This window comes from Loxodonta africana, chromosome 19 (genome assembly GCF_030014295.1).
Source record: "Loxodonta africana isolate mLoxAfr1 chromosome 19, mLoxAfr1.hap2, whole genome shotgun sequence".
Classification (NCBI taxonomy): Eukaryota; Metazoa; Chordata; class Mammalia; order Proboscidea; family Elephantidae; genus Loxodonta; species Loxodonta africana.
In genome coordinates, this window is record NC_087360.1 from 10,932,491 (window position 1) to 10,956,943 (window position 24,453).

Sequence of the window (24,453 nt, forward strand, 5' to 3'; positions counted from 1 at the left end):
AAATGCCGTACCCCCAGTGCTTAACAGTGTCTGGCATGGTAGATATTCTATAAATATTTTTTTGATTCTTCCAATTTCTCGAGAGAAGCCGGCCATCTGAATTTTAAATGAAATTCCCTGACTTTAAAATACTGGCTTGATTTTATTTTTTTAAACACTGCATGGGCCAAACAAAGCATATTTTCAGGCTTGTTTCTGCTCCTGGACCCCTCACTTGAGGCCCTTTGTGTAAATGGTATTTCCCACCCCACCAGATAGTCTGAGTAAGTTTTTCCAGACCCCTAATTGAGTGGTGATGGATTGGACTCAGGGGGAGAGAGGAGGGGTACGAAAAGACCAAACAAGATAGAACTGAGGGGGCACCATTCAAGTTGGTAGCTGCAGGCTCTGCTGCAAAGCGTCGGGTTTAATTCCAACTCTGTGGGCTGGGAGGCCGACCATGGCATTCAACTCCAAGCAGACAGCCGCAGCTCACACCGGTTCCCCGCAGTCCCTGAGTGCCAGTAAAGCCCTTGCCAGCCCAACCCCACCATGCCACATTTAGATACCTGCCACAGCCCTGGAAACTAAATGGGCTTTAAGAGTTTTTTTTCAGTTCAACTGTAACCAGCAGAAGGCCTCAGAAATTCTGGGGGATGAGCCACTGTTCCTTAGCAAACAATGCTAAGGGGAGCCAGGGGAGAAACAGGCAAAACAAAATGCAAAGGAGAGAGAGAGGAAGGTTCTGGAATCTGGCTTTTCTGGGGCTCGGACAGGGTCTTCTTAGTATTCTAAGATGAGGGGTAGCAAAAGGGTTAGCGCCAGGTTGCGGAAGAGGCAGACCTGGGGCACAGCCTGGATCTGCCACTTACATGCAGATTTATTGACTGCTTGGTGCACACACTGAGCTCGATGACTTACGTGAAGATTTATTGAGCACCTACGGTATACCATACTGAGGACTAGCTGCAAAATGAAAATGCGGGGCCTCTTGTTAAAAAATTATTATGAATTTCAAGATGACAGCAGAGCATTAAGCCTCCCGGGGGGGTCCCAGGGAAGCCTCGCTTTGGCTCTTGGCAGAGGCAGTAAGGAAACATTAAGGTCCTTTTCAGTAGATTTCCAATGCGACAGGACCCAGCCCTCCTTTCTTTCTGTGTCTGAAGTGAGAACAATGGAATGGTCATCTTAATCTCGGAAGGTTATTTTAACCGCACAGGAGCAGATGAGATAGCTTTTCTGTAAGGGGCCTTCTCTCTATGCGGCCAACCAGCAGCCCCCCTCCGACTCCTCCCATGTGAAGATTAATTACCCCAAAGGCTACAGGATAGGAAGGGAGTTCATTCCATCACCTCCCGACTTCCCATCTACTCCACAGGAAAGGAGACAGTGTTGTAACAAAGCCTTCAAGGTGATAAGGGCCTGCTGGACACAATGATCTACTTTATATTTGTTTTTCAAATAATTAAATGTAACCTCCGTGGTCTCTTTCCCCTTACTCTTTGGCTAGCCTGCGTGTGTGTGTGTGTGTGTGTGTGCGTGTGTGTAGGGGGTGGTTCAGAGAGGATATAAGATAAGAAGACATGGATAATTTCAGCTGAGCTTTTGTAGTGCTGGGAGCCCTGGTGGTGCAGTGGTTAACAGCTTGGCTGCCAACCAAAAGGTTGGCAGTTCAAATCCACTAGCCGCTCCTTAAAAACCCTATGAGTCGGAATCGACTCGATGGCAACAGGTTTGGGTTTTGGTTTTATGTAGCGTTGATGGGAACTTATTCACTTGTTCCAAAACTGTTGATTAAAAAAAAAAAAAATTTTTTTTTTTTTTTTTTTTTTTTATGTGCCAGGCACTGTGATAGGTGCTGGAGATTAAGCAGGGAACAAAACAGAAACAAGTTCCACAAGGAGCGTCCGTTTTAGCAGGGGGATTCAAACTCTAAGCAAATAGACAAATATAAGAAATATTATAAATATGGGTAGTGATAAAAGCTATGAAGAAAAACTAGTCAGAGTACAGGGAACCAGAGTGGAAGAGGAGCCATTTTATAACAAGTGGTCAGGGCATCCTCTTTGAGGAGGTGACATTGGATAATAGCCCTGAGTAAAGGGAGAGAGTGAGCTGAGCAGCAGCTTCAGGAAGAGTTCCAGGCAGAGGAAAGAGGAAAGGGCAAGCGAGAATGTGACTGGTATGGTCAAGGAGCAGCCAGAAGACCTGTGGGGCTGGAGAAGAGTGTGTGAGTGGCAAAAGGTAGGCAAAGAGAAGCGGGAGGCCAAGGTGGTGCTAAAGAGTTTCTGTTTTATCCTGGAAGCAATGGGAGCAATTGAAGACTCTTGAGCAAAAGTGTCATGAGTTGACTTCTCTTGGGTTGGAGGAAACTGGTTTTATTATTATTATTGAGGTAATAAACACTGTAAAGTGCACGTATCTTAAGCGTTTAGCTTTATGGACCTTTACACATGTATACACCTGAGTAACCACCACACTCTCACCTTGCAGAGGCCCTCTCACGTAGCTCCCCAATCACTGCCCTCCCCAAAGATAACAATTGATTTGGTCTGATTTCTTTCACATGGAATAGCTTTAGCTGTTCCTCAGCTTCGTGTACCTGCCATCACTCGGTGTATATTTTTTTGTATCTGGGTTCTATCACTAAATGTAATTTCTGTGAGACCCATCCATGTTGGTATGCTTACCAGCAGTTTGCCTTTTATTTTCGATTAGTATTTCATTATACGAATATGCCACAGTATATTTATACACTCTCCCTTTGAAGAACATTTGGATTGTTTCTGGGTTTTGACTATTGTGAGTCAAGCTGCCATGAGCATTTTTGTACGTGTCTTAGAACATAAGCACTTTTCTTTTGGGTGTATACCTAAGAGTAGAATCCCTGGGTCATAGGGTAGGTGAGTGTTTAGGTTTAGTAGACACTACCAAACAGTTTTCCAAAGTGGTAGTACCAATTTTTAAAGCAATCTCATTGAGACGTAATTCACATACCATACAGTTCACTAACTAAAAGTGGAAAGCGTATTCACAGAGTTGCGTGTTCATCATCATAATCAATTTTAGAACATTTCCATTACCCCCCCAAAAACCCTTGTACTCCTTAGTTAAGGAGCCCTAGTGGTGCAATAGTTAAGCTCTTGGCTGCTAACTGAAAGGCTGGCAGTTCAAACCCACTCAGTGGCTCCCTGGGAGAAAGGCCTGGCAAAATGCTTCCATAAAGATTACAGCCTAGGAAAACCTATGGGACGGTTTTACTGAGTCAGAATATGAGGGGTCGCTATGAGTCATAATCGACTCGATGGCACCCAGGCACGCAGCAGCAGCAGCAGCAGCAGCAATAACAACAACCCCTTAGTTGTCATCTCCAATCCTCCCCATATCCCCAGTCCTAGGCAACCACTAGTCTACTTTCTGTCTCTAAGGGCTTGTCCATTCTTGGTATTTCATATAAATGGAATTATACAATATGTAGTCTTTTGTGTCTGGCTTCATTCACTGAGCATGTTTTCACGGTCCATCCATGTTGTAGCATGAATCAGCACTTCACTTACTTTTATTGTTGAGTAATATTCCATTGTATGGATAGACTGCATCTTATTTATCTGTTCATCAGTTGATGGACATTTGGGGCTATTATGGGTAATGCTGTAAACATCTGTGTCCAAATTTTTGTGCGACGTATGTTTTCATTTCTCTTGGATATACACCTAGGAGTGAAATTGCTGGTGACTCTAGGTTTAACTGTGGTGGTACCATCTTTACATACTGTGATTTAGATTTGTAAAGATCCTCGACTGAAGCAGGTCAAGGGTAGATGCAGGGAAACCAGTGAGGATGATGCTACTGCAGTAAGCTGGGCAGAGATAGTTGTGATTTGGACTGGGATAGTAGCAGTGCAGGCAGGAAGAAGTGGGCAGATTCCAAATCTATTTTGAAGATCAAGACAATGGGATTTTTTGATGGCTTACGTGTAGAGAATTAGAAAAAGAAAAGGAGCCAGGGACGACTCTGCAGTTTGTGAACTTAACAACTCTGAGGTTCTGTAGGCTTGACCAGGGCCAAGGTGTTTGGTAAATGAGGCAGATGACATGCTCTAGCAGAAAGAGTCCTGGCTGGCTTTGAGTTGAGAACTCTGACCTAGCCCCTGCTGGCTATGTGCCCTTGGGTCAACAGTGAAATGGGAAGAATCTGAGTTTGAGGGAAGATGCTGTCTTGCCTGGACTAGTTCTACCACTAGGTAGCTGTGACTTCCAACAGGACACTTTCCCTCTTGGGTCCCGAGTTTCCACATCTGGAAGACAGAAAAGCTAGATAAAGTTCCCTTTCTTCTGTTCTCTATATCCCCCAGAGTGCTTGGCACATAGTAGGGGCTCAAGAAATAAAGAGTGGCCAAATGACTGGGTGATCTTTTCTGGGTTGATGTCTTTCAGGAGCACTGGACTTCCACCATGACTGACACTGTGCTCAGCAACAGCTCCAACCGTTGGATGTGTCCCAGTGACCGACCCCTTCAATCAAAGTAAGTCTATAGGTCTTCCTGGGAGTGACTTGTTTTGGGTCAGTGATAACCTGACCATTCTATACTTAAAAGAGGAAAGGAATTTTCTTTCCTGGAGTGGGAGAAAAGAAACCTAGTGGGAGTTTTGTCATGGGAACTTCTATACTGATTGTGCTACCTTGAAAGGTAGTATAACATGGTTAAATACTAAGTTCCATGTTCCACGTTAGAGGTGCCCTGGTGGAATGAAAAGAGCATTGGCCTCGTGGTCAACAGACCAGTGTTCTAGTTTTGGTTTGAACTAATTCACTACGTGACCATAGGTAAATCTTTTCTTCTCCCTGGGCCTCAGTTTCCTTGTTAGTCAAATGAGAGAGTTGGACTAGCTCAGAGGTTGCAGACTGGCAGGCCACAGGCTGACTGTGACTTGCAGAAGTGGGTTTTTTATTTATATTTTTGCCCTGATCATTTAAACATTGAGAGGTTTTCCATAAAAGCCCAGATTCCTGGCTCTTTTTGAAAAATCAAATCTGAGCCAGAATTTTACTGTACCAACAATTCAGTAGGAGCTGAGTAGCAGCTGGTATCTTTACACTGGGCAAGAGCTTTTTAATTTTCCACAGTCCCCACCACTCCCTATCATCTCTCCAATGATCTCATCTATTTTTCTCATTTATGTTACCAACCTATCCCTGTTGACATCCCTGGATTAAATGACATCCAGTGTTCTTTAATTATGACCTTACGTGATTTTAGTATAGGGTAATATTTGGGGGCCAGTTTCAGAGTTTAAATTCTTGGTGAAACAATTGAGGATATAGTCATTTTTGTGAAAGGAATTCATGCCTGAGTATGGCTATTTGCCAATGACTGTGGCTTACTCAAGAAATGTGGAAAAGGCTTTTTTTTTTTTTTTTTTTTTTAACAAAGATTCCTTCCTTATTGGAACCAGTGTTTCCCTAACCTTTGTCATTTGAGCACCTCATTCACAGTGCTGGTGGCACAGTGGTTAAAGTGCTCATCTGCTAACCATAAGGTCAGTGGTTTGAACCTACCAGCTGTTCCACGGGCAAAAGCTGTGGCAGTCTGCTTTTGTAAAGATGACAGCCTTGGAAACCCGATGAGGCAGTTCTACCCTGTCCTATAGGGTCTCTATGAGTCAGAATTGACTCAACAGCAATGGGTTTGGTTTGGGTTTTTTCTAATGAAACATCAGTAATATTCTTTTCCTTAAATAGACCTAAAAAAAAAAAAACATTTATTTAACAGGGAAATTTTAGATGACAGTGTAAGTGGAAAACCAGTTCATGCTTTCCATAAACAAAGATAACTGTAAAAAATAAACGTAATTAAAAGAAAACATTATTGAGTTGCAGCTGTATACTGCAGCTCCCCAAGGCTGAGCCTGAGACCTGCTCTCCACTTGTTATAAACGCAGCTCAGCAAGTGATAGGTGTTAAAGACCGATTGGCACCAAACTGAGACTTTGAGATAATCAGAAGGTTGGAAAAAAGATTGAAGAGAGAGTATCTTTCTTTGTCTGTTATTCAATATTCTTTAATGCCCGGTTGTTTCCTATTTTCTGCTCTTTATTAGATTGTTGTACATAGGGTTGCTTTGAGTTGGAACGGACTTGACAGCACCTAACAACAACAAATTGGATTGTTCTTTCCTCATTTCTGGAGTTCGTTCTGTTACTCTCTAACTTCTTGGGTTATATTTTTACCTCATTAATATAAGCCTCCTTTCTTTTCTAATATCACCAATGAGACATATGAATTCCCCACAAAATATCACATTCAAAACATCTCACGAGCTTCAATATATATGTAGCATTTTCATTATCTCTGAGTTCTGTGTATTTTTAAATTTTCCTTATGAATTGTTCTTTATCCTAAGAGTTGTTTAAAGCTGTGTTTTTAAATTTCTGAATGTGTGGGGAGTCTTAAATTTTTGTTGTTGTTGTTGTTATTGATTTCTAACTTAATTGCATTGTAGTCATATGCTTTTATTTCTCTTGAGTAAACACCTAGGAGTGGAATGTCTTAGCCATGTGATTGGTATATATTTAACCTTTTAAGGGACTGCCCAACTGATTTCCAAGCTGATTGCACCATTTTACATTTCAACCAGAAGTTGGTATGCAGTTGGTATACTGAATACACTTGGTATTCAGTCCTTTCTTAGGTGCCTTGGTGGTACAGTGGTTGAAGCGATCAACTGCTAACCAAAAGGTCAGCGGTTTGAAACCACAAGCGACTCCATGGGAGAAAGATGTGGCAGTCTGCTTCCGTAGAGATTTACAGCCTTGAAAACCACCTGGAGTTGCTATGAGTCAGAATCGACTGGACAGCAGTGGGTTTGGTTTTGTTTCGTTTTGGTGTATGTGTAATAGCATTTCATTGTGGTTTAAATTTGTATTTCCCTAATGACTAATGATGTTGATAATCTTCTCATGTGCTTTTTGCCATTCATATAACCTCTTTGGTGAAGTGTCTGTTCAAATCTTTTGCCCATTTTAAATTAAATAATTTATGTTCTTATTCGTGTACAAATTTTTACTACAGATACAAGCCCTTGTTGAGTATACATTTTGCAAATATTTTCTTCCCATCTGTGTCTCGCCTTTTCTTTTTTCATGGGTCTTTTGAAGAGAAGTTTTTTTTTTTTTTTTTTTGATGAAGTCCATTATACTGACTTTTCGTTTATTTGTTTTGCAAGGGAGAGAGGAATCTTGGAAAGTTCCCTTACTTTCTAGCAATTTCAGACTTCCTTTAAAAATGTTTGTTTTAACTTATCTAGAACCTAATTATATATCGGTGAAGAGCCTTTCTGTATATGGTGTCTACACGTATTCTCCGAAGCAAATGTCCCTTTTCTGTTTACTACTTCTAAAATTTCCACCAGTTTATCCCTTTTAGGTTTTTTTCCTCTTATATTCTAAAATCAGAAGGCTTCACTCTCTTTCTATCTCTTTATTAGTTAAATAATATTAAATACATACATATATATTTCAAACTCCCCATCACCTCCTGAGTTTTACGATTTCGAAGACACTTTGTTGGTTTCCTTTTCAAAAGCAAACTCCTGTTTCTGAAGCCCTTCCCATAATGTCCTCCTGGAGCCAAACTTACTTTGCAGAGAATATTTCATTAGCTGAAAGGTGTGTCTCTGTAAGATAAACAGTTGCCTGAAGAGTGGATGGGGGGGAAATATTTATTTTATTTAAGAAGTGTCAGTTAATTAAAATTCCATCCATCAGAGTTTACTTTAGTCAATGGAAAGCCGAACAATTTGCCTTAGAATTATCCAAACAGTCTGGACACTCTTTCATTAAAGTGCTCCTGGGCGCCCATGAAACATCTTTGCATTCTGAATGTGTCGGGATTGTCTTGATTGTTACTGCATTTTCTTCAGATATTAAAATGATTTCCCAATAAATGCTAATGGACGAATTATAGTCATCGCACATGCTGTCTAGTCTGTGGCAGTGGCGATGTGTTAATGCAGACACCTCTAATGTCTTTCTCCAGTAAATTAAGAAATTTGCTCTTAATTAACTGCTAGCTAGCCAGATGCATTTACTGCTTTTGTGATTTTCAAATGTCTTCCTCCCTCAACCTCCTTGAATCTAATAATCGTGTTTGGAACCAGCAAAGGGATATTAAAGAAGTGAATCCACCTGCTTCTTGCTTACTAGTTAGGGCAGTGGCTTACCTCTCTGTGTTGGGAATCCATCGGGGGAAATGCTGGTTTCGGACAGCTGATATTTCTAGATAGCTTTTAAGTCCATGAGCCTGAGAGTGCCAGAGATGGGAGGCAGAAACTGAGGCACCAGGAGGAGCTAGGCTGCCCATGGTCGCATACCTTGTAAATGGAAATGCTGGTCTTCTTCCTAGAATGGAAGGACTTAGTGCCCCGATTTGGGGAAGTAACAGTTCTATTTTTGGCTAATCCAGTTACAGTTCAAGGCTTATTGCTCTGCCTCCATGTGGTCCTATTCCCAGTGTTTGAACCACTGGAAACCAAGAATGGTGGTGATTAATATTGTCATTAAGTGATTTCTAGCTAGTGACCAAAAAACCATTATTCATATACATAAATGATCAACTCAGTTAATTAATATGTTGAACTAATTTGTCAATTTAATCAAAGCTGTGAATTTGACAATCCCACATTAAACGGCCTCATTTTAGATATACTGAAATGAGATAATAATGAAAAAAAAGGAAGTAGTAGGTCATCATAGTTCAAACTTTGTGGTTGTTGCATCCAAACAACATTGGTATTGTCGTACTATTTCTTTCCTAACTTTATTCATTTTTTCCTTCTCTGCTTTCTTCGCCTTCCTTCAGTGATAAAGAACAGTGAGTATTCTATGCCACTTTTATTTTCCTACATACTCGATTTTACCTCTTTTCTGACCTAGGTGGCTTGTCCCTAAAGAGAGTTGGTTAAAAAAGGAATTACCAAATATACATATCTAAAAAAATTCGAAATTATTAAAAAAAAATGCCCATCTTGAGAAAAAAATTATGAAATTAAAACAAACAAAGAACTTGATAGAAGGATTAAAACTGTTCCTTAGGAAATCCCAAATTCAATTCTGGTTGGGAACTTGTGGGACTGCAGCAAGTGTATTGACCAGTCTGTGACTTTGTTTCTGCAGCATCTTGCTGGGAAACACTGTCCTTAGACAAAGAAAATGTTACCTCGAATAAATGCTATCGTTAATAAAAGTCGGTGATGAACAGAACAGAACTTCTGGGTTGCTCTGAGCTGTACACACAATCTCTGTCACCTCCTTGGAGGTCAACCTGACGTCCCAGTAAAACGCCCTCGACTCGGAGGCCCCATCTTTGCTCACAGCTTTGGTGCTTTTAATTGGATTCATTCTCTACATATGCATGACAGATTGGATGCTGCGCCCAGTAAATGAGCAGCTAAATGGCAAAGTAGATCGGTCTTCCCGTTGCATGCACACTTTCAACACTATGGAAAGCTATTGCCACCCTCCCCGTGACTGGAAGTCTGTCACAGAGCCACAGGTGCTGCACTGGGGTCAGGAGACTCAGGTCTGAGTCTTGCTTTCGTACCCACTATCAACGTGGCTTTGGGCACTGCCTTCATTTCTTTGAGCCCTGGGTCTCTCATTTGTGAAATGGGTATGATAACCCCTGCCCTTCCCCACTCACAGGGTGGTGATGGGATCAAGTGAGATTCACAGGAAAGCTTTGTAAACTCTAAAGTGCCAAGCAAAGTCAGGTGCAGGTGTAAATGGCAACCAGGTCTTACCCTGGTATTTACATATGTAGCCCTTTCATAATTTGTTCAGCTTTTTTGGGACCCAAATAACTACATCTTCAGGCCCAGAATCTTCTGGAGGTTTACTTAACACTGACAAACACATAACTAGATGACCTGGGGAAATTCTCCCTGCTCTGTGCCTCAGTTTCTCCAACTATCAAATGGGAACCCTGAACAAGCTGACTGCTAAAAATCATTTGAATGCTCTACAATGTCTGTTGTTGACTGATAAGACCCTGGCCAGGCAAGATCTGCTTTTGATGAATATCGTGAATATATTATTCAGATACACCAGAGAGAGAGAGATGCTGAGATGTTGTCAGATTAGAGATATGAACATCACAAGAGAGCAGTTTGTGAGTCCAGGAGGCTCTTAGAGGCTTCCTAAATGCTGAAGGTTGAAGAGTATGCTGCATGTCAATCTTCCTTCGTTCCCTCTCTCCCTCCTCCCCTTCTTTCTTTCTTTCCTTCTTTTACTAACAAATACTCGGCGAGTGCCTACTAGGTACTAAGCACTGTGTCAAGTACCAGGGATACAGGGATAGCCGAAGTATGAGGGGGAGGAAAACCAGGAGAGGGTGTGTTGAGTGGGGTCTATAAACAAATAAACAGCCAGTCACCAACAAACAGTCCAGTGTGTTAGGAGCTGTAACAGTAGAACTACAGTGGACTATGGGAGCACAAAGACAGGCATCTAGCCCAGACTTGGGGGTCACGACGGGAGGGCTTACTGGAAGAAGTGACATGTCATCTGAGACCAGGTGAAGGAGGAGTGAGGTGGGGAAGAGACCAAGGAGTTCCAGTAGGGGGAACGGCGTGTGCAAAGTCCAAGTGTGAGAGAGAGCATGGGATTTTAGAAGAGCTGAATGGAACTCAGTCTGGCTGAAAAGGTTAGCAGAAGCCCGAGGTCCTCTTGGCATTCTGGGGGTGTGTGTGGGAACCCCAGCATCCATTATGTACTCCTGTATCCTGGTTGGGATAAATGTTACTGAAAAAGGCCTTGGCACCAGCTGGGCATGTGTGAAATATTTGGTGGTGTGGCTGCCCCTCCCTTCCTCGCCTTTCCTCCAGGATTCATTAAAACCTCATTCACTGGGCTGTAAAGAGACTTCCTGCTGACACCTGCCTGTGTTGGCATCCTGGGGGAAGAGGGGAGGGTGGAGAAGAAGAAAAGCAAGAAAAAGGATTAATTTTCTGCACTCTGCTGCTGTTTAATGCTTCAGAGCCTCCGTGCCCCTACAGCACTTCCATCATCCCACTCCTTTTGGGAATTATAATTTATTAATAGAGACATCTGGTGGGGTATTTATTATGTGACTATTGTGCACATGAAATGAAGAATCAAGGTGGGAGGCAGGAAGGAGGTGGCAGTCTGCCCTTTGTAGTTTTTTAGGGAGAAACATCTGTGAGGGGTTTCCACCTGGAGCCAGGACTCATTTCCTTTTGTCGTGGGGGCCACTGTGATGCTGGCTTTGGTGGGAGGGTGCCTTCTGACCCTCCCAAGATGTACCTAATCAGGTACATTCAGGTAGCAGATGAAGCATGTCTCGAAGGTTGATTTCCTGAGTCCCTGACCGTACCCTCTCCACACGTTTCTCGGCAATTCCTTCCTTCTTCTGAGCCTCAGACATCTGGAAAATGAGCAAGTCAACTACAGTGATCTTTAGACTTCTTTTGTTAGCAGCAAATTTTTGCATAAAATTGTACTCAGAAGCTAAATATATAAGGCAAGAGTGGAGCTGGGTAAAGATTGTTAGTAGATGAAAGTATTAAAAATCTCATGGTGAACTTTATGACGCTGTGGTTTAAAATAACACCAAGCTGTAAAATGAGTGTACAGACTCAGCAAGCTTCAGTTTTTTGTTTTGTTTTGATTTGATTTGTTTTTTGCCATAATGGGTACTGTACTGGGTGGCTTTTGCAGTGTGATAAACCATATTAAAACTGAGTGGCTTGGAACAAGTTATTTATTCTCAGGAATCTGGGCTTGGCTGGCGGCTCTGCTGATCTTGGCTGGGCATGCTCCTGCCTCAGAGGATTGGCTGAGCTAGGATGGCCCTGGCTGGAGTGACTCAGTTCTGCTCCACATGTCTCTCGTCCTCCAACAGGCTGTCCTGGGCATGTTCTTGGAGTGATAGCAGAGGTGTAAGGGAGTAAGCAGAGACACTGGCACAACGTCACTTCCCTGCATTATTGGCTAACGCAAGTCACAAGTTCAGATTAGATTCAAAGGGTAGGGAAATAGATGCTGACTTTTTGGTGAGAGGAATGTCAAAGGCACGTGTCAAAGGGTATGGATAAGAGAAGGGTGAAGTATCGGAGCCATCACTGCTATTTCATCCCTTTATTGAAATGTCAAATATTGAATCCAGTTTCTGCAGGTAGAGTCCAGAAATCTGTGTTTCAACAAGCTCTCCAAGTGATTCTTAGGCACACTGAAGTTTGGGTCACCGCACTGCCTGGAGTCATTTACAGATTGAGGACCAGTGCCCAGATTTGGTTAGCGTTATCCTTCCCTAGTAAAGATTTAGTAAAGGAGTTTTGGTTCTAGGGTGGGAACTAAAATGCCCTCAAAAATGGTAACAGATGTTTCATGTAGGGGGCCTACAACCAACTCCCCTCTCCCCTACAGTTTCACTCCCTCCCTCCACCTCAAAGCTGCCTCTTAGCATTTCATCCTGTGCAGCAAACCAAAAAAACAAACCCATTGCCATCGAGTCAATTCTGACTCATAGTGACCCTATAGGACAGAGTAGAACTGCCCCATAGGGTTTCTAAGAGCACCTAGTAGATTTGAACTGCTGACCTTTGGTTAACCGCCGTGTCACCAGAGCTCCATCCTGTGCACAGGGCATGGCAAATAGCTCTCTGCAGGTATGCCAGGTGTAGCCAGGCCCTACAGAACCCCAATCTCTTCATCGTCTGGGGAAATATGCTAGTTTCCATTCCCATCCACAATTGGCATTTTTTAAACTGTTGTTGAAAATATACACAGAAAAACATACACCAATCCAACAGTTTCTACACGTACAATTCAGGGACATTGAGTACGTTCTTCCCCCATTGATGTAAACTCACTGTCCCCTAAGCTTCTTAAGGACTCTTGGTGTCCACTGTGGTCCTGAAGATGAAGCCCAGTTAGAAGAAGAAAAAAAAAAGATGTTTGGAAGCAACAGTCAGAAGCTCCTGAGATTTGCATAGATAATCAGCATCTTCTAAGTTCAGGAGCCACATACAGCTATCAAGGTGAAGGTGGGGATGGGCCTGGGACAGCTCACAGATGAAGGCTCAGGGGAAAGAATGTGAGATTGAACCAGCTGGCTGCCTTTCAGAGAGGCAGGAGAGCATGGCAGTTCTGAGCACAGGCTTTTTCCCCAGGGTTGGCTTTGCTACTTTAAGCTGTGTGACCTTGGGCAAGTAATTAACCTCTCTGAGCCTTGGTATTCTAGAAAGGAGAATAACACCCACCTCATAGAATATAGTTAGAATTCAATGAGACAGTGTGTGTAAACCCTATGAGATAAAACTTAACTTCACTTGACAGATGAAAAATGGGAGTTCAGAGAGATGAAGTGCTTTTCTCAAAGTCACACAGCCCAGGAGTTGAACCGAGGCCTGTCTGAAATCAATGCTAATTCTGTTTTCCATTGCATTCTAATGTCCTGTCAGTTCTGGGTCTGAGTTCAATGTTCCAGGCCGAGATAGCAAATTTGGGGGCTGCAGGAAGAAAAAGAACTGGCCCGGGGGGGTATTTCTGAAAGCTCTTTTTCAACATTGCTTCCACTTCAAGTCGTATTAGGTTGCCTGGGAAATTTCCATTTCATACTCATTCTCTCTGACTCTCTACTGGATAGCTAAGTCAGCTGGATTCATCTGTGTGCAAATGGGCAGGAGATTGAAATCGGACAGTCCCACCACCGTGGCATTGGAGGCATCTGTAAGTGTTCAAAGAAATTTCTGATTTTAAATTATCAAGTTCCAGTTGATGGTCCAGGCTGCACATTTTGTTTGATTCCATTTGGTCCTCCTTCCTCCCCAGAGTCAGTGGCTCACTATTCCTCCCATCAAAGCATCTCATTCATTCATTCAAAGAACATTGATTGAGTGCCCATTATATGTGCCCCTCTGTTAGATAATCTTCCACTGAATTTTCACCATGGCAAGGGTCTGAGACACACTTTCACTCCAAAGTGTTTAATAATAACAGCAATATACAAGCTAACCTGTTCTGAGTACTTACCAAGTTCCAGACTCCAGGCTAAGAACCTATATGCATGTTTATCCACATGAGCTCTCTGAGACCACTATTAACCCCTTTGACAGATGAGCAAATTAAGTCTCAGAGACACCAAGTAACTTTCCTAAGGCCACACATCCAGCCAGGGCAGAGCCAGGAAAGGAGTCGAGGCTGTGTGACTCCAAAGCCTACTCCCGGCCGCTCTCTTCAGTTATTTGCATCTTCACAGGAGCCAAGGTAATGGGTTTTCAATGGTATAATAGTAGCCGGCTGATGTGTCTGCTTAGGTTGACGGTCTACCTTGCCAGCAGCTAGTTAGTAGGAGTCAGTCTGGAAAACTCCAACACTCACCTGGAGAGGCAGCCCCAAGGAATTCTGCAGGCTGGTCTGACATCTTAATGTCCTCCCAAAGCTCCTGTTATATAATAGGTCTTCAGCTCATCGATTAGATTCCTTCATCCTCTCTAAAAGATTAGGGCATTTCTTAGATTAAGAGGATGGTCACAATAGTAAGAGCTACCTGCCGTTTTTTGGGTCTTTGCCATGTGCTAGGCACTTCGCATGCATTTTCACATTTAAACCTTCCAATGGCCCTACAAGCTATATCCTGTTAATATTCCTACTTAAAAAATGAAGAGACTGAGGTTCAGAGAGGTGCAGGGCTCCAGTACATGCTGCTACGAAATGGTAGACCCAGGATTCCAATCATGAACTCAACCAAGCCAAAGAGGGCTCAAGCTCACACATAATGGCCTCTCTGGTTAGTTTCTGGATTGGACACAGTGCTCGGAATAACTTGTCCAAGGAAAGCAATACTTTGGTCTCTAACAAGATCCAAATGCTGGACCCTGGTTTTAAGGACATGGGGCTGGAATTCAGAGTCCAGAGGCCCTTGGCAAAGGAGCCACTGTCCTGTGACAAGGAGCCATTCTCAGGTTCCCCATGATCACGTGCTCCCCATACCATGGGAGGCCTAGACAGGCCCATCTCTGAGAGCAGAGGCTTTGGTTTGAGAAAGCGATCTAGCTTCCCTATGTTTGCTCTTGGAATTAAAACATGAAAATCCACAGGAGGCTGGCAAGTCCCCACTGAGACCAATCGGTGACATTTTCAAACACTGGATGAGCTGTTTGTCAACAGCGTGGTTTGGAGCAGAGAATGGGGGAAGGATTTGGAGCAGTGCTGGCAGCCTCCAGCAGGCCTTCTGCTTGTCTGCAGATGGAGGCAGTTCTCCTAGCAGGCCTTCTCAGGGACCCCATCCCCTTGGAAACATCCTGCCTGTGTCTCTGGAGCCATGCCTGTCCAGGAGCCTATGCACACTGACCCCAGCCAGTTGAGAGGCATCAACTTGAGGTCTGGCTCATGGCTGACCATGTCCATGACCAGACTGTGAGCTGCAGGAGTGTGTCCTTGGAGGGCTCTCCACTGGATACTTGGCCCAGCATCTCACCCATGTCCAATTTTCATCATTGAGCTGCTGTATAAATGGAGGAAATTGATTGAGGGAGATCAGAACAATCAAGGGATTAGGAAAGAAAGAAGGAAGAAAGAAAACAATTGCGACCTCGGTTCCCAGAAAACCAAAGGGACCTGGGGAGGTAGTTGAATTGTGTTATGACTGAGGTCTCTACCTTCCATGACTGTCTGCCCTCCTGGAATGATCAGTGGTCATCGTTATGCAGGAGTCCACTGTATCCTTTAAAAATGATGGGAAGGAACATCAGGCTAAGGGATATTAGCACACCGTAAGGAGGACCTTTCCAACAGAACCATTTAGTGATGAAAGCGACTCCTTATGAGAGAGTGAGGCTTCCATCACAAGGAGTATTCGAGCAGGGCTGGAAGGAAACCTGCTAGCCTCTCAGGTGCACCCCCACCCACATGATCCCCTTGAGTGTGGATGGGACCTGTGACTTGCTTGTAACCTGTAGAATATGGCAAAGGTGATAGGGTATCACTCCTGTGATTATGTTTTATAGGACTCACTCTTTCTTAGCAGACAGGAGCTAGATACTCTCCTTGTGGGCTTGATCAGATAAGCAGCCCACATGAAGCTGCAGAAGTCCACACAGTTAGTAACTACAGGCAACCTCTAGGACCTGGGAATGACACCACCTACAGCTAGCCAAAAACCAGGACCCTCAGTCATACAGCTGCAAAGAAGTGAACTCTGCCAACTACTTGAGTTTGCTTGGAAGCAGATTCTTCCCTAGGCGAGCCTCCAGATGAGAATGCAGCCTGGCCAACAACTTGACTGTGGCCTTGGAGACCCTGAGCAGAGGACCCAGCTAAGCCGTGCCTCTCACCCATGGAAACTGAGATAATAAATGTGTGTTGTTTTAAGCTGCTAAATTTGGGGTAATTTGTTGTGCAACAACAGGGAATGAGTACAGATGCTGTAGATTGGGCTTTGTGGCACTCCCTCTATCCTCCAGCTGGACTGGAATTTCCAGTTACCTACTGCTGTATAACAATCCCCCAAACTTCGTGGCTTAAGACAACAAAATCATTTATTATCTTTCACAGTTTTTGTTAGTAGGAATTTGAGAGTGGCCTGGCTGGGCAGTTCTGGCACAGGGTTACTCATGCAGTTGTAGTCAAATGTCATCTGAGGCTACAGTCATCCATCTGAAGCTTTGATTGATGGAATCTGTTTATGTGGCTGGTGAGTTTGTGCTGGCTATAGGCTGGGGGGCCTCAGTTCCTTTCTGTATGGGCCTCTCCACAGAGATGTTGAGTATCTGCACAGTGTGGCATCTGGCTTGCTCTAGAGCAAATGATCTAGGAGACCAAGGTGGAAGCTACAATATCTTTTTTGACCTAGGGTTGGAAGTCACACTGCTGCTTCTGCTGCATTTTCTTGGCCACGTAGGATCACCCCAGATTCAGTACTGGGGAGGGGATGACACACTGTTGTATCAGGAGGCCATTTTCGAGGCTGTTAATAACTGGTGTTCTTTCACCTCCCCAGTCTTGTCTCTCACTCTCTCTACTCCAGGCCTTTGCAAAGACTCTCTGCCAGATACAATCTCTTCCTCTCCCTTCCCCTGCCAACTCCAGCTTACCTTTCAAGTCTCAACACAGGGACCAGCCCTGGCTTTAGGAGCCCTCTTCAAGAAGAAAAATATAAAAATATCTTGTATTTTCAAAGTTTACAAACAACATAATAACAAATAACATAAGGATTACTAGGACCTTCCTAGGGCCTTGAACGGTCCCTGTGCAGGGGGTGGGTGGGGGAAGAGCCTGAAGTTTAAGCTCCACAGCATGACTTCTCTTCTGAGCCTCAGCGTTGATGTCACTTCTTCAGGGAGCACTCCCTGACCACAGACTTAGTAATGTTCATTGCTTTAGTCTCCCCGTGCATCACGCAATTAGACGTGTAACGTTCTTTTTTCACCACAAGGGACTGTGTCTTATTCAAAAATGTTTTTTATGTGTTTACTCTGTGCCAGACACTGTTCTAAAGGCCATGGGCACACCAGTGAACCAGGTGGAATAGCGTCCCTGCCCTCCTGGAATCTACATTCTGGAGGGGGGAGAGAGGCAGTAAGCAGGTAAACAAGAAAATAAAAAGGATCATTTCAGTTAGTGGTGGGTGCAGTGAAGAAAGTGGACCGGGGTGATGAGAGGCCAGGAAGCAGCTGCCGTCTGAGCTGAGACCTGAGTGAAGAGGAGGCACAGCCTTGGAGATCTGTGGGGATAAATGTTCTTGGCTGGGAGAACAGCAAGTGCAAAGGCCCTGAGGCAAAAACCAAGGTTTGGTTGTTCAAGCGAAAGTGGACAGGCCAGGGGAGTTTGAGCACAGTGACCAGGGGGAGAAGGGGATGATGAGGACAGAGAGGCAAGCAAGGACCAGATCGTGTAGGAATTTGCAGAATGGGCAAGAAAACCATTTTTGTTTATTTTCTATTCAAGTGAAATTCATGTAACATAAAATTTGCCATTTTAAAGAGTACATTTCCATGGCATTTTGTATACTCCCAATGTTTCATAGCCATCACCTCTGTGTAGTTCTGGGTTTTATTTTAAGCCAGTGAGAAGCCACTGGAGGTTCTGAGCAGGGGGCTCTGAGGGCGTTCAAAGCAATTGCTCACCCCACAGGCCCCTGTTCTACAGCTACCCCCCACCCAAGGCACGTTTCCTTTCCTTAGGCCAAACCCTCCTTCCTTCCTTTTCTCACGAGACTTGCCTCAAGACCCCAGCTCCCTTCCTTCCAAGCTCTTTCTTCTCTGCTGTTCTGAACAAACCAGCTAAGGTGGGAGGATGGCAGAGGAGCAGGGAGGTGGGAGTAAGATGGGGCTTTTAATTTCCAACTTCGAGTATCAAAAGGCAGTTTCATGCCTGCTGACAAGCTTAGAGTGGTGGAAGTCATAGAGGCTGGCAGCTAACGGGGTACTGGCTCCTGAGGACTCGCAGCTACTGCTTTTTCTCCTATCAGAGACAAGAATTTCTGGTGGTGTTTAACCCTGTATTCCACTCGTAGCTGGTGCACCTCAGTGCCCTGTGGCACGGACCACGTGATTAGTGGCGATGACAACAGTTTACCGTAGACCACAGCGTTAACTCTGCATCCGGCATCCTCTGATCCTCTGGTCTGCCACCGGCGCCACTCAAGGCTGGCATTCAGTTCTCTACGTATTGTGGAGGATAAGTGTGCTGGCCACCTGGGTCTGAATCCCACTTTCGCCACTTCCCAGCCACGTGACCTTGGGCAAGTGGCCTAATTTCTCTGTGTGGGCACACAGTAGGGGCAGTGTGAGGAATGACTGAGGTAACATGGGCACACGGTAGGATGCTGTGAGGACTGAATGAGGTAAGACAGGCACACAGTAGAGACAGTGTGAGGACTGAATAAGGTAAAGCGGGCAGATGGTAGGATGGTGTGAGGACTGAGTGAGGTAAGGCGGGTATATGGTAGAATGGTGTGAGGACTGAATGAGGTAAGGCGGGTACATGGTAGGGTGGTGTGAGGACTGAACGAGGTAAAGTGGGCACACGGTAGAGACAGTGTGAGCACTGAGTGAGGTAAGGCAGGTACATGGTAGAGATGGTGTGAGGACTGAATGAGGTAAGGTGTGCACACAGTAGAGACAGTGTGAGGACTGAGTGAGGTAAGGCTGGCACATGGTAGAATGGTGTGAGGACTGAATGAGGTAATGCCAGCACACAGTAGGCACTATGTCAGGGTTTGCTTTAAAGTAAAAAAGCTAAGAGGATTAGGGGCCGGAACTCCAAATACTACAGAAGCCTTTGCTAGATGCCCATGTAAAATCAAGTGATTTTTATAAACCTACTTGGCAATTAGTTTAAATTTCTGAAACACATTGTATGGTTCAAACAAAATGTCTTTGTGCCCGGGAAGGCCTGGGGTCAACCTGAGACCCAGAGCTTCAAATCACCTACCCAGAATTGTTTCCACTCCAGTTAGAGAAGCCTACCATTCTGGACTCTTTTCTTGAGAACACCATTACCCTCCAGATTTGCACAATGATTCTGCAAATGCCTCTTACAGATTGTCTATCGAGTGCTAAGCACTTAATAGGAATAAACTCATCAGAACCCTATGAGCAAGGTATGCGTGTCCCATTATACAGATAAGCAGACTGAGGCTCTGAGAGACATGACTCTCTTGCTCATAATCTCCCATCCAATGAGTTTCCCAGCAGGGCTTTGAACTGCCTAATGACTACACTGTTTACTGGGTTATCTGTCCATGCTCACACCTTACCAAATTACTTTTCAGGCTCCAGGCAGGCTGGTCCGTCCACCCCAGTGGCCAGCCTGACAGACAGAGGAAGCAGGAAGAGCTGACAGATGAGGAGAAGGAAATCATCAATAGGGTAATTGCTCGAGCTGAGAAGATGGAAGAGATGGAGCAGGAGCGAATCGGGTGAGGCCTGACACTTCCCATTCATTCTGAGAGTCACTGGGGCACGAGGACCAGGCCCTGGGGCCCCTTGTCAGGACCTGTGCTGTCAGTGTGCTGGGTGGCGCAGCCCTGCCTTTGGGGCTTGTCATCTGTGACTTGCCAGGCCACCTACCCAGGCAGAACTGGAATCCTTGTCCAAGGAGGTAGGAGAGCTGGAAGAGAACAGGGAATAGAGGAGAGAGCAGGCTGAGGGTTGGCTGGGCAGAAGGTTCTCTGCGGGGATGGCTTAAAGATGGGGAAGGGGTACGGTCTTCTGAAAGGGAAATGGGAGCTTGTCACCAGAGGCTGGGGAAGGGAGTGTGAGCAGAGGGTGTCACAGTTGCTTACAGCTTCCTATAGGTTTGTTCTAGAAACACTGGCCATGTAGATGCCAGATGCACAGCTGAGGGTGGGGTGAGGAGGAAATAGAGTTGGTTTAAAAGAGAGAGCAGAAGATAGCACCTTTGAAATGAATTCTGTAAGAGTATTGGAGAAGCTGATCTGCCGGTGAGGCAGCAGAGGTTAACCCGGTGGGTCTGCACTCAAAGAGACTGAGGTTCCATCTAGTTCCCCGCTTGCCTGCTGTGGCTCTTGGGCACTTTGCTTCACCTCTCTGAGCCTCAGTTTGCTCCCTGGCAGAAAGAGGACGATGACAGTAATCATCCCACAAGGTTGTTGTAAGGATTTAGCGAGGTGATGAATGTACGGACAATATTAAGTGTTTCCTGAATAGTAGGAAGGAGGAAGAAGGTAGGCAGAGAAAATGAGAAAAGGGCTGTTAGAAGGCTGTGTCATGGATGTGTAAGAGAGTGACACAATCGAGCAGAGACAGTGATAGAGGGAAAGGGATGTGGATGGGCTTGAGAAGGAGGAGTGGGGGAAAGTGTGGGTGATGGTCAGAGTGAAGAAAGTGAGGGGGAGTTACTGGGAAGAAAGGAGAGTGAGTGTGTGTGTCCAAGGGGGCTCTTGGCACAGGTGGAAACGGGCGATTCCCTAGCCAGCAGCTCCACATGCTGGGAGACAGGAGGCCAACAGGGTGGCCCTCCAAGATTGCAGCCTCAACCTGGAAATGAGAGAGGGTGCTGGGACCTCCACCTCCATCCCCAGGTCCCTCCTGAAGGCCCTCCTGCCAGGAGCAGCCTTTGCCACCTGCTTACACCCTCCCCACACACTTGAACGAGGTAAAAGTAATGCTATGAATACACAGCAAGTGGGTACCTTTGATTTGAGCCCCTGCAGATAATTTCACTCAGAGGTGCTATTGACAAATAAATACCTTCCAGAGGTTGTGTCAGCTTCATGCTCAACCCTCTCTCAGCTTCCCTGGGCATTTGCTGAGGAGAGGTGTCTTGAGGGGCTTGCTTGTAGGGTTGGGTTTTTGTCTTGCTGTCTTAAAGATATATCAGGAGTGGAGAATTTTCCAGGGTTGGATGTGTGACTGTGTGTGTGTGTGAGTGCCTGTGTGTTCACGTCACACGACAATGGGCCTCAAGCCTTGCAGGAGGGAGAAGTATGGATTTTCAGGGTAAAAGCCTGATTTTGGAAGCAAACCCCCCCTCATCTTTTTTTCCCCTACATAGCACTTACCACCAGTTAACATCTTTTGTGTTTTACATATTTTTTTGATTATCATATGTCTCCCGCCACTAGATTATAAGATTCCCGAGGGCAAAGGGTTTTGCCTGTTTAGTTCACTGCTGTGTCCTCAATATCGGGTAGTAAAATATTCATTAAATGAATGAGTAAACAACATGGCAGACAATGGCTACCCCCCACCACCATCACTTCCTTTCCACATCTCCTGTTGCCAAGAGACTGGAGAGTTTAGAATCTTGTAATTCAGAGTCCAGATTCCCAGGGAAGAGACTGATTGGCTGGCTCATGTCAGGTGCCCCCCTCATTCAATCACCTGTAGCTATATCAGGCCATGTTGTATAAATACGGCTGCCTCTAAGTTTGTACAGAGTTAAGGTGGTCTCTGTGGGCTGGGAAGATCTCAGCTTGAATATTCTGGACCAGGGTAGATAGGGTCCCTGACTCATCCTCTATGTCCTGCCAAATTCCCTGGATTAACTTGGTGACATAGTTGGATAGCATGGTGGATGAGAGCTGGGGTCCCAAAGTCAGAAAGACCTGGCTTTAAATTCCAGCTCTGCCACTTACTACCTGTATAACCTCAGGTACGCCATTTTAACCTCTCTGTGCCTCCATTTCCACATCTGCAAACTGAAGATAACATTAGTACGTACTTCTTGGTGTTTAATTAGCTTGCAAATGATTATGATGGTAGCTGGCACAGAGCAAATGCCCAATGAAAGGAAGCAATTACTTAACGATGAGTTTGCTGAGGAAGCTCTATTGTTGACATTGGCCAAGGCCTCTGTTCTAGAATTATGTCCCATGATTCCTGTTTGGCAAGTCCTGGAATTCCAGCAGCCTCTGGCTTCCCCTGGAGAGTTGAGAGGCTTCCGGGGAAGCTTGGCCAAGCCTTTGGTGACTAAATGTACCTGTGCTGGCTGGTGTGTTTTCTGCCTGATTTCCCAGAGAGGGGAGAGTGCCTGGGAAGATTCTGACAGTGGCTGTTTCGTGGTACCCTCCAGCAGCCAGACCTCGCTGGTAGCATCGCCAGAGGCAAACTCCATGCTATTTGTGTCTTATTAGCCCCAACCTGCCCTAATTCCTGCTCTACCCATGCTTCCAGGGAGGTGATCAGAGTGGAGCCAGATGAAAGGGAAGCCAAACACCAGACATGGGGTGAGACAAGAACAGGATGCCATTTAGGTCTCCCCCTTCAGAACCTGAGGCTGTCAGTTAATGAACATTTGGGGCCTCAGTTTCCCCACCTGTCAAATGAAACAGATCAGTCTGACTCTCAGACTCATCCCTGCCCAGCTCTATAGTATTTGGTGTCTGGTGAGGGACCTCACACAGTGCTCCGGTGGCTGCTCTCTCAGAGCAGATGTCGTTGTTGCTATTGTTGTTAGGTGCCATCAGGTTAGTTCTGACGCATAGCGACCCCCTGTATAACAGGACAAAACATTGCCCGGTCCAGTGCCATCCTCATGCCAACTCTGTGAGGCTGAATTTCCTTTTCTGTGACCTGAGTGAAAGCCATCTGGGAGAGGTGTGAAATTGTTGTAATACACATGATAAATAAGCATCATAGCTGGTGCCATTAATGAGCACTTACTATATGCCAAACACTGTACCTAAAAACTTTTTATGGATGAGCTCATTAACTGCTCCTCTCCACCCTATGAAGCATGTGCTATTATTATCCCCATTTTGCCAGTGAGGAAACTAAGGCTTATGGACACTAGGTCACTTGCTCAAGGTCACATAGAGCCAAGATGCTCAACTCTGGCTGGCCGACTCTCTGGACGGTGCTCTTAACTGTTAGATATGTTGTTCCTGAAGGCCCATCCCTGAATTCCTAGTCTCTGCAGAGCCCAGGAATTTTTTTTTTTTAATTGTGCTTTAAGTAAAAGTTTACAAACCAAGTCAGCCTCTCATACAAAAACTTATATACACCTTGCTATATACTCCCAGTTGCTCCCCCTCTAATGAGACAGCACACTCCTTCCCTCCACTCTCTAATTTCGCGTCCATTCGGCCAGCTGCTGACCCCCTCTGCCCTCTCATCTCCTCTCCAGACAGGAGCTGCCCACATAGTCTCATGTGTCTACTTGATCCAAGAAGCTCCTTCTTCACTAGTATCATTTTCTATCCCATAGTCCAGTCCAATCCCTGTCTGAAGAGTTGGCTGTGGGAATGAGAACCCGGGAATTTTAATAGCTCAGGTTTAGGGGGAGGTTTTGGAAGCTGGACCCCCTTCAGTGCTGGCTCCGTGATTCTTTCCAGCTCTTAGTGACTTGTCTGCACCTCCAAAGCTGCCAGAGCTGATCTCCATGCTGCCCTGGCTCTGAGAGTCTTCTAGAGGACAACGGTCCTCAGACTACCAGGAGGCACTGCCTCCCTAGGTTACTTCTGCTAGAGTTAGCTGCCCCGGAAAGCCCCTGGGGAACCCCAGGTCACACAGCAAACCAGGGCTGATTCCCTCCCTGGAGTCCCTTTCCTTCTGCTCAAGGGGTGTCTAAACCTTCCATCACTCCTCAGCCCCCAGCTCTGCTCTCCTCAGCATCCCCAGAGACAAAAGCCTAAAGGGAAAATGGTCTCATTTTGCCCCCTCATTCCTTATTCAAGCGCTTCGCCAAGTGGGATCTCACAGTTTATTTTGAATGCCTTGACTATGGCTGTTGTCGTTAGTTGCCAACTGATGGCGACCTTGTTATAACAGAAAACACTGCTGATTCTGACTGTGGCAGGTTTTCTTAGTTAGGATACTTTGCTTGCAAGAAAGAAAATGAATTGCAGCTAGGTTGTTTCAGTTACCTATTGCTGTATAACAAGCCACCTAAACTTGGTGACTTTAAGCAACAACAATTCATTATTTTTTCTTGATTCTGTGGGTTAAGAATTCAGGGCTCAGCTGGGTGGTTTTTCTGCTTCAAGTGG

The 24,453-nt window shown here is 45.1% G+C and overlaps 1 protein-coding gene across 3 annotated transcripts in view; it reads left to right on the forward strand.

The window, feature by feature from the left end:
• Positions 1 to 3,819: 3,819 nt before the first annotated feature.
• Positions 3,820 to 24,453, forward strand: part of RPH3A (rabphilin 3A) — a 67,525-nt gene continuing 46,891 nt past the window's right edge. The window contains exons 1-3 of one of the 3 annotated variants that reach the window (XM_064272225.1): positions 3,820 to 4,504; positions 8,839 to 8,850; positions 19,774 to 19,920. In XM_064272225.1, the coding sequence (XP_064128295.1) occupies positions 4,434 to 4,504; positions 8,839 to 8,850; positions 19,774 to 19,920 (230 nt within the window). In that variant the 5' untranslated portion in view covers positions 3,820 to 4,433. The remainder of the gene's footprint in view (positions 4,505 to 8,838; positions 8,851 to 19,773; positions 19,921 to 24,453) is intronic. The other 2 variants (XM_064272226.1, XM_064272224.1) reach the window with 2 other exon arrangements.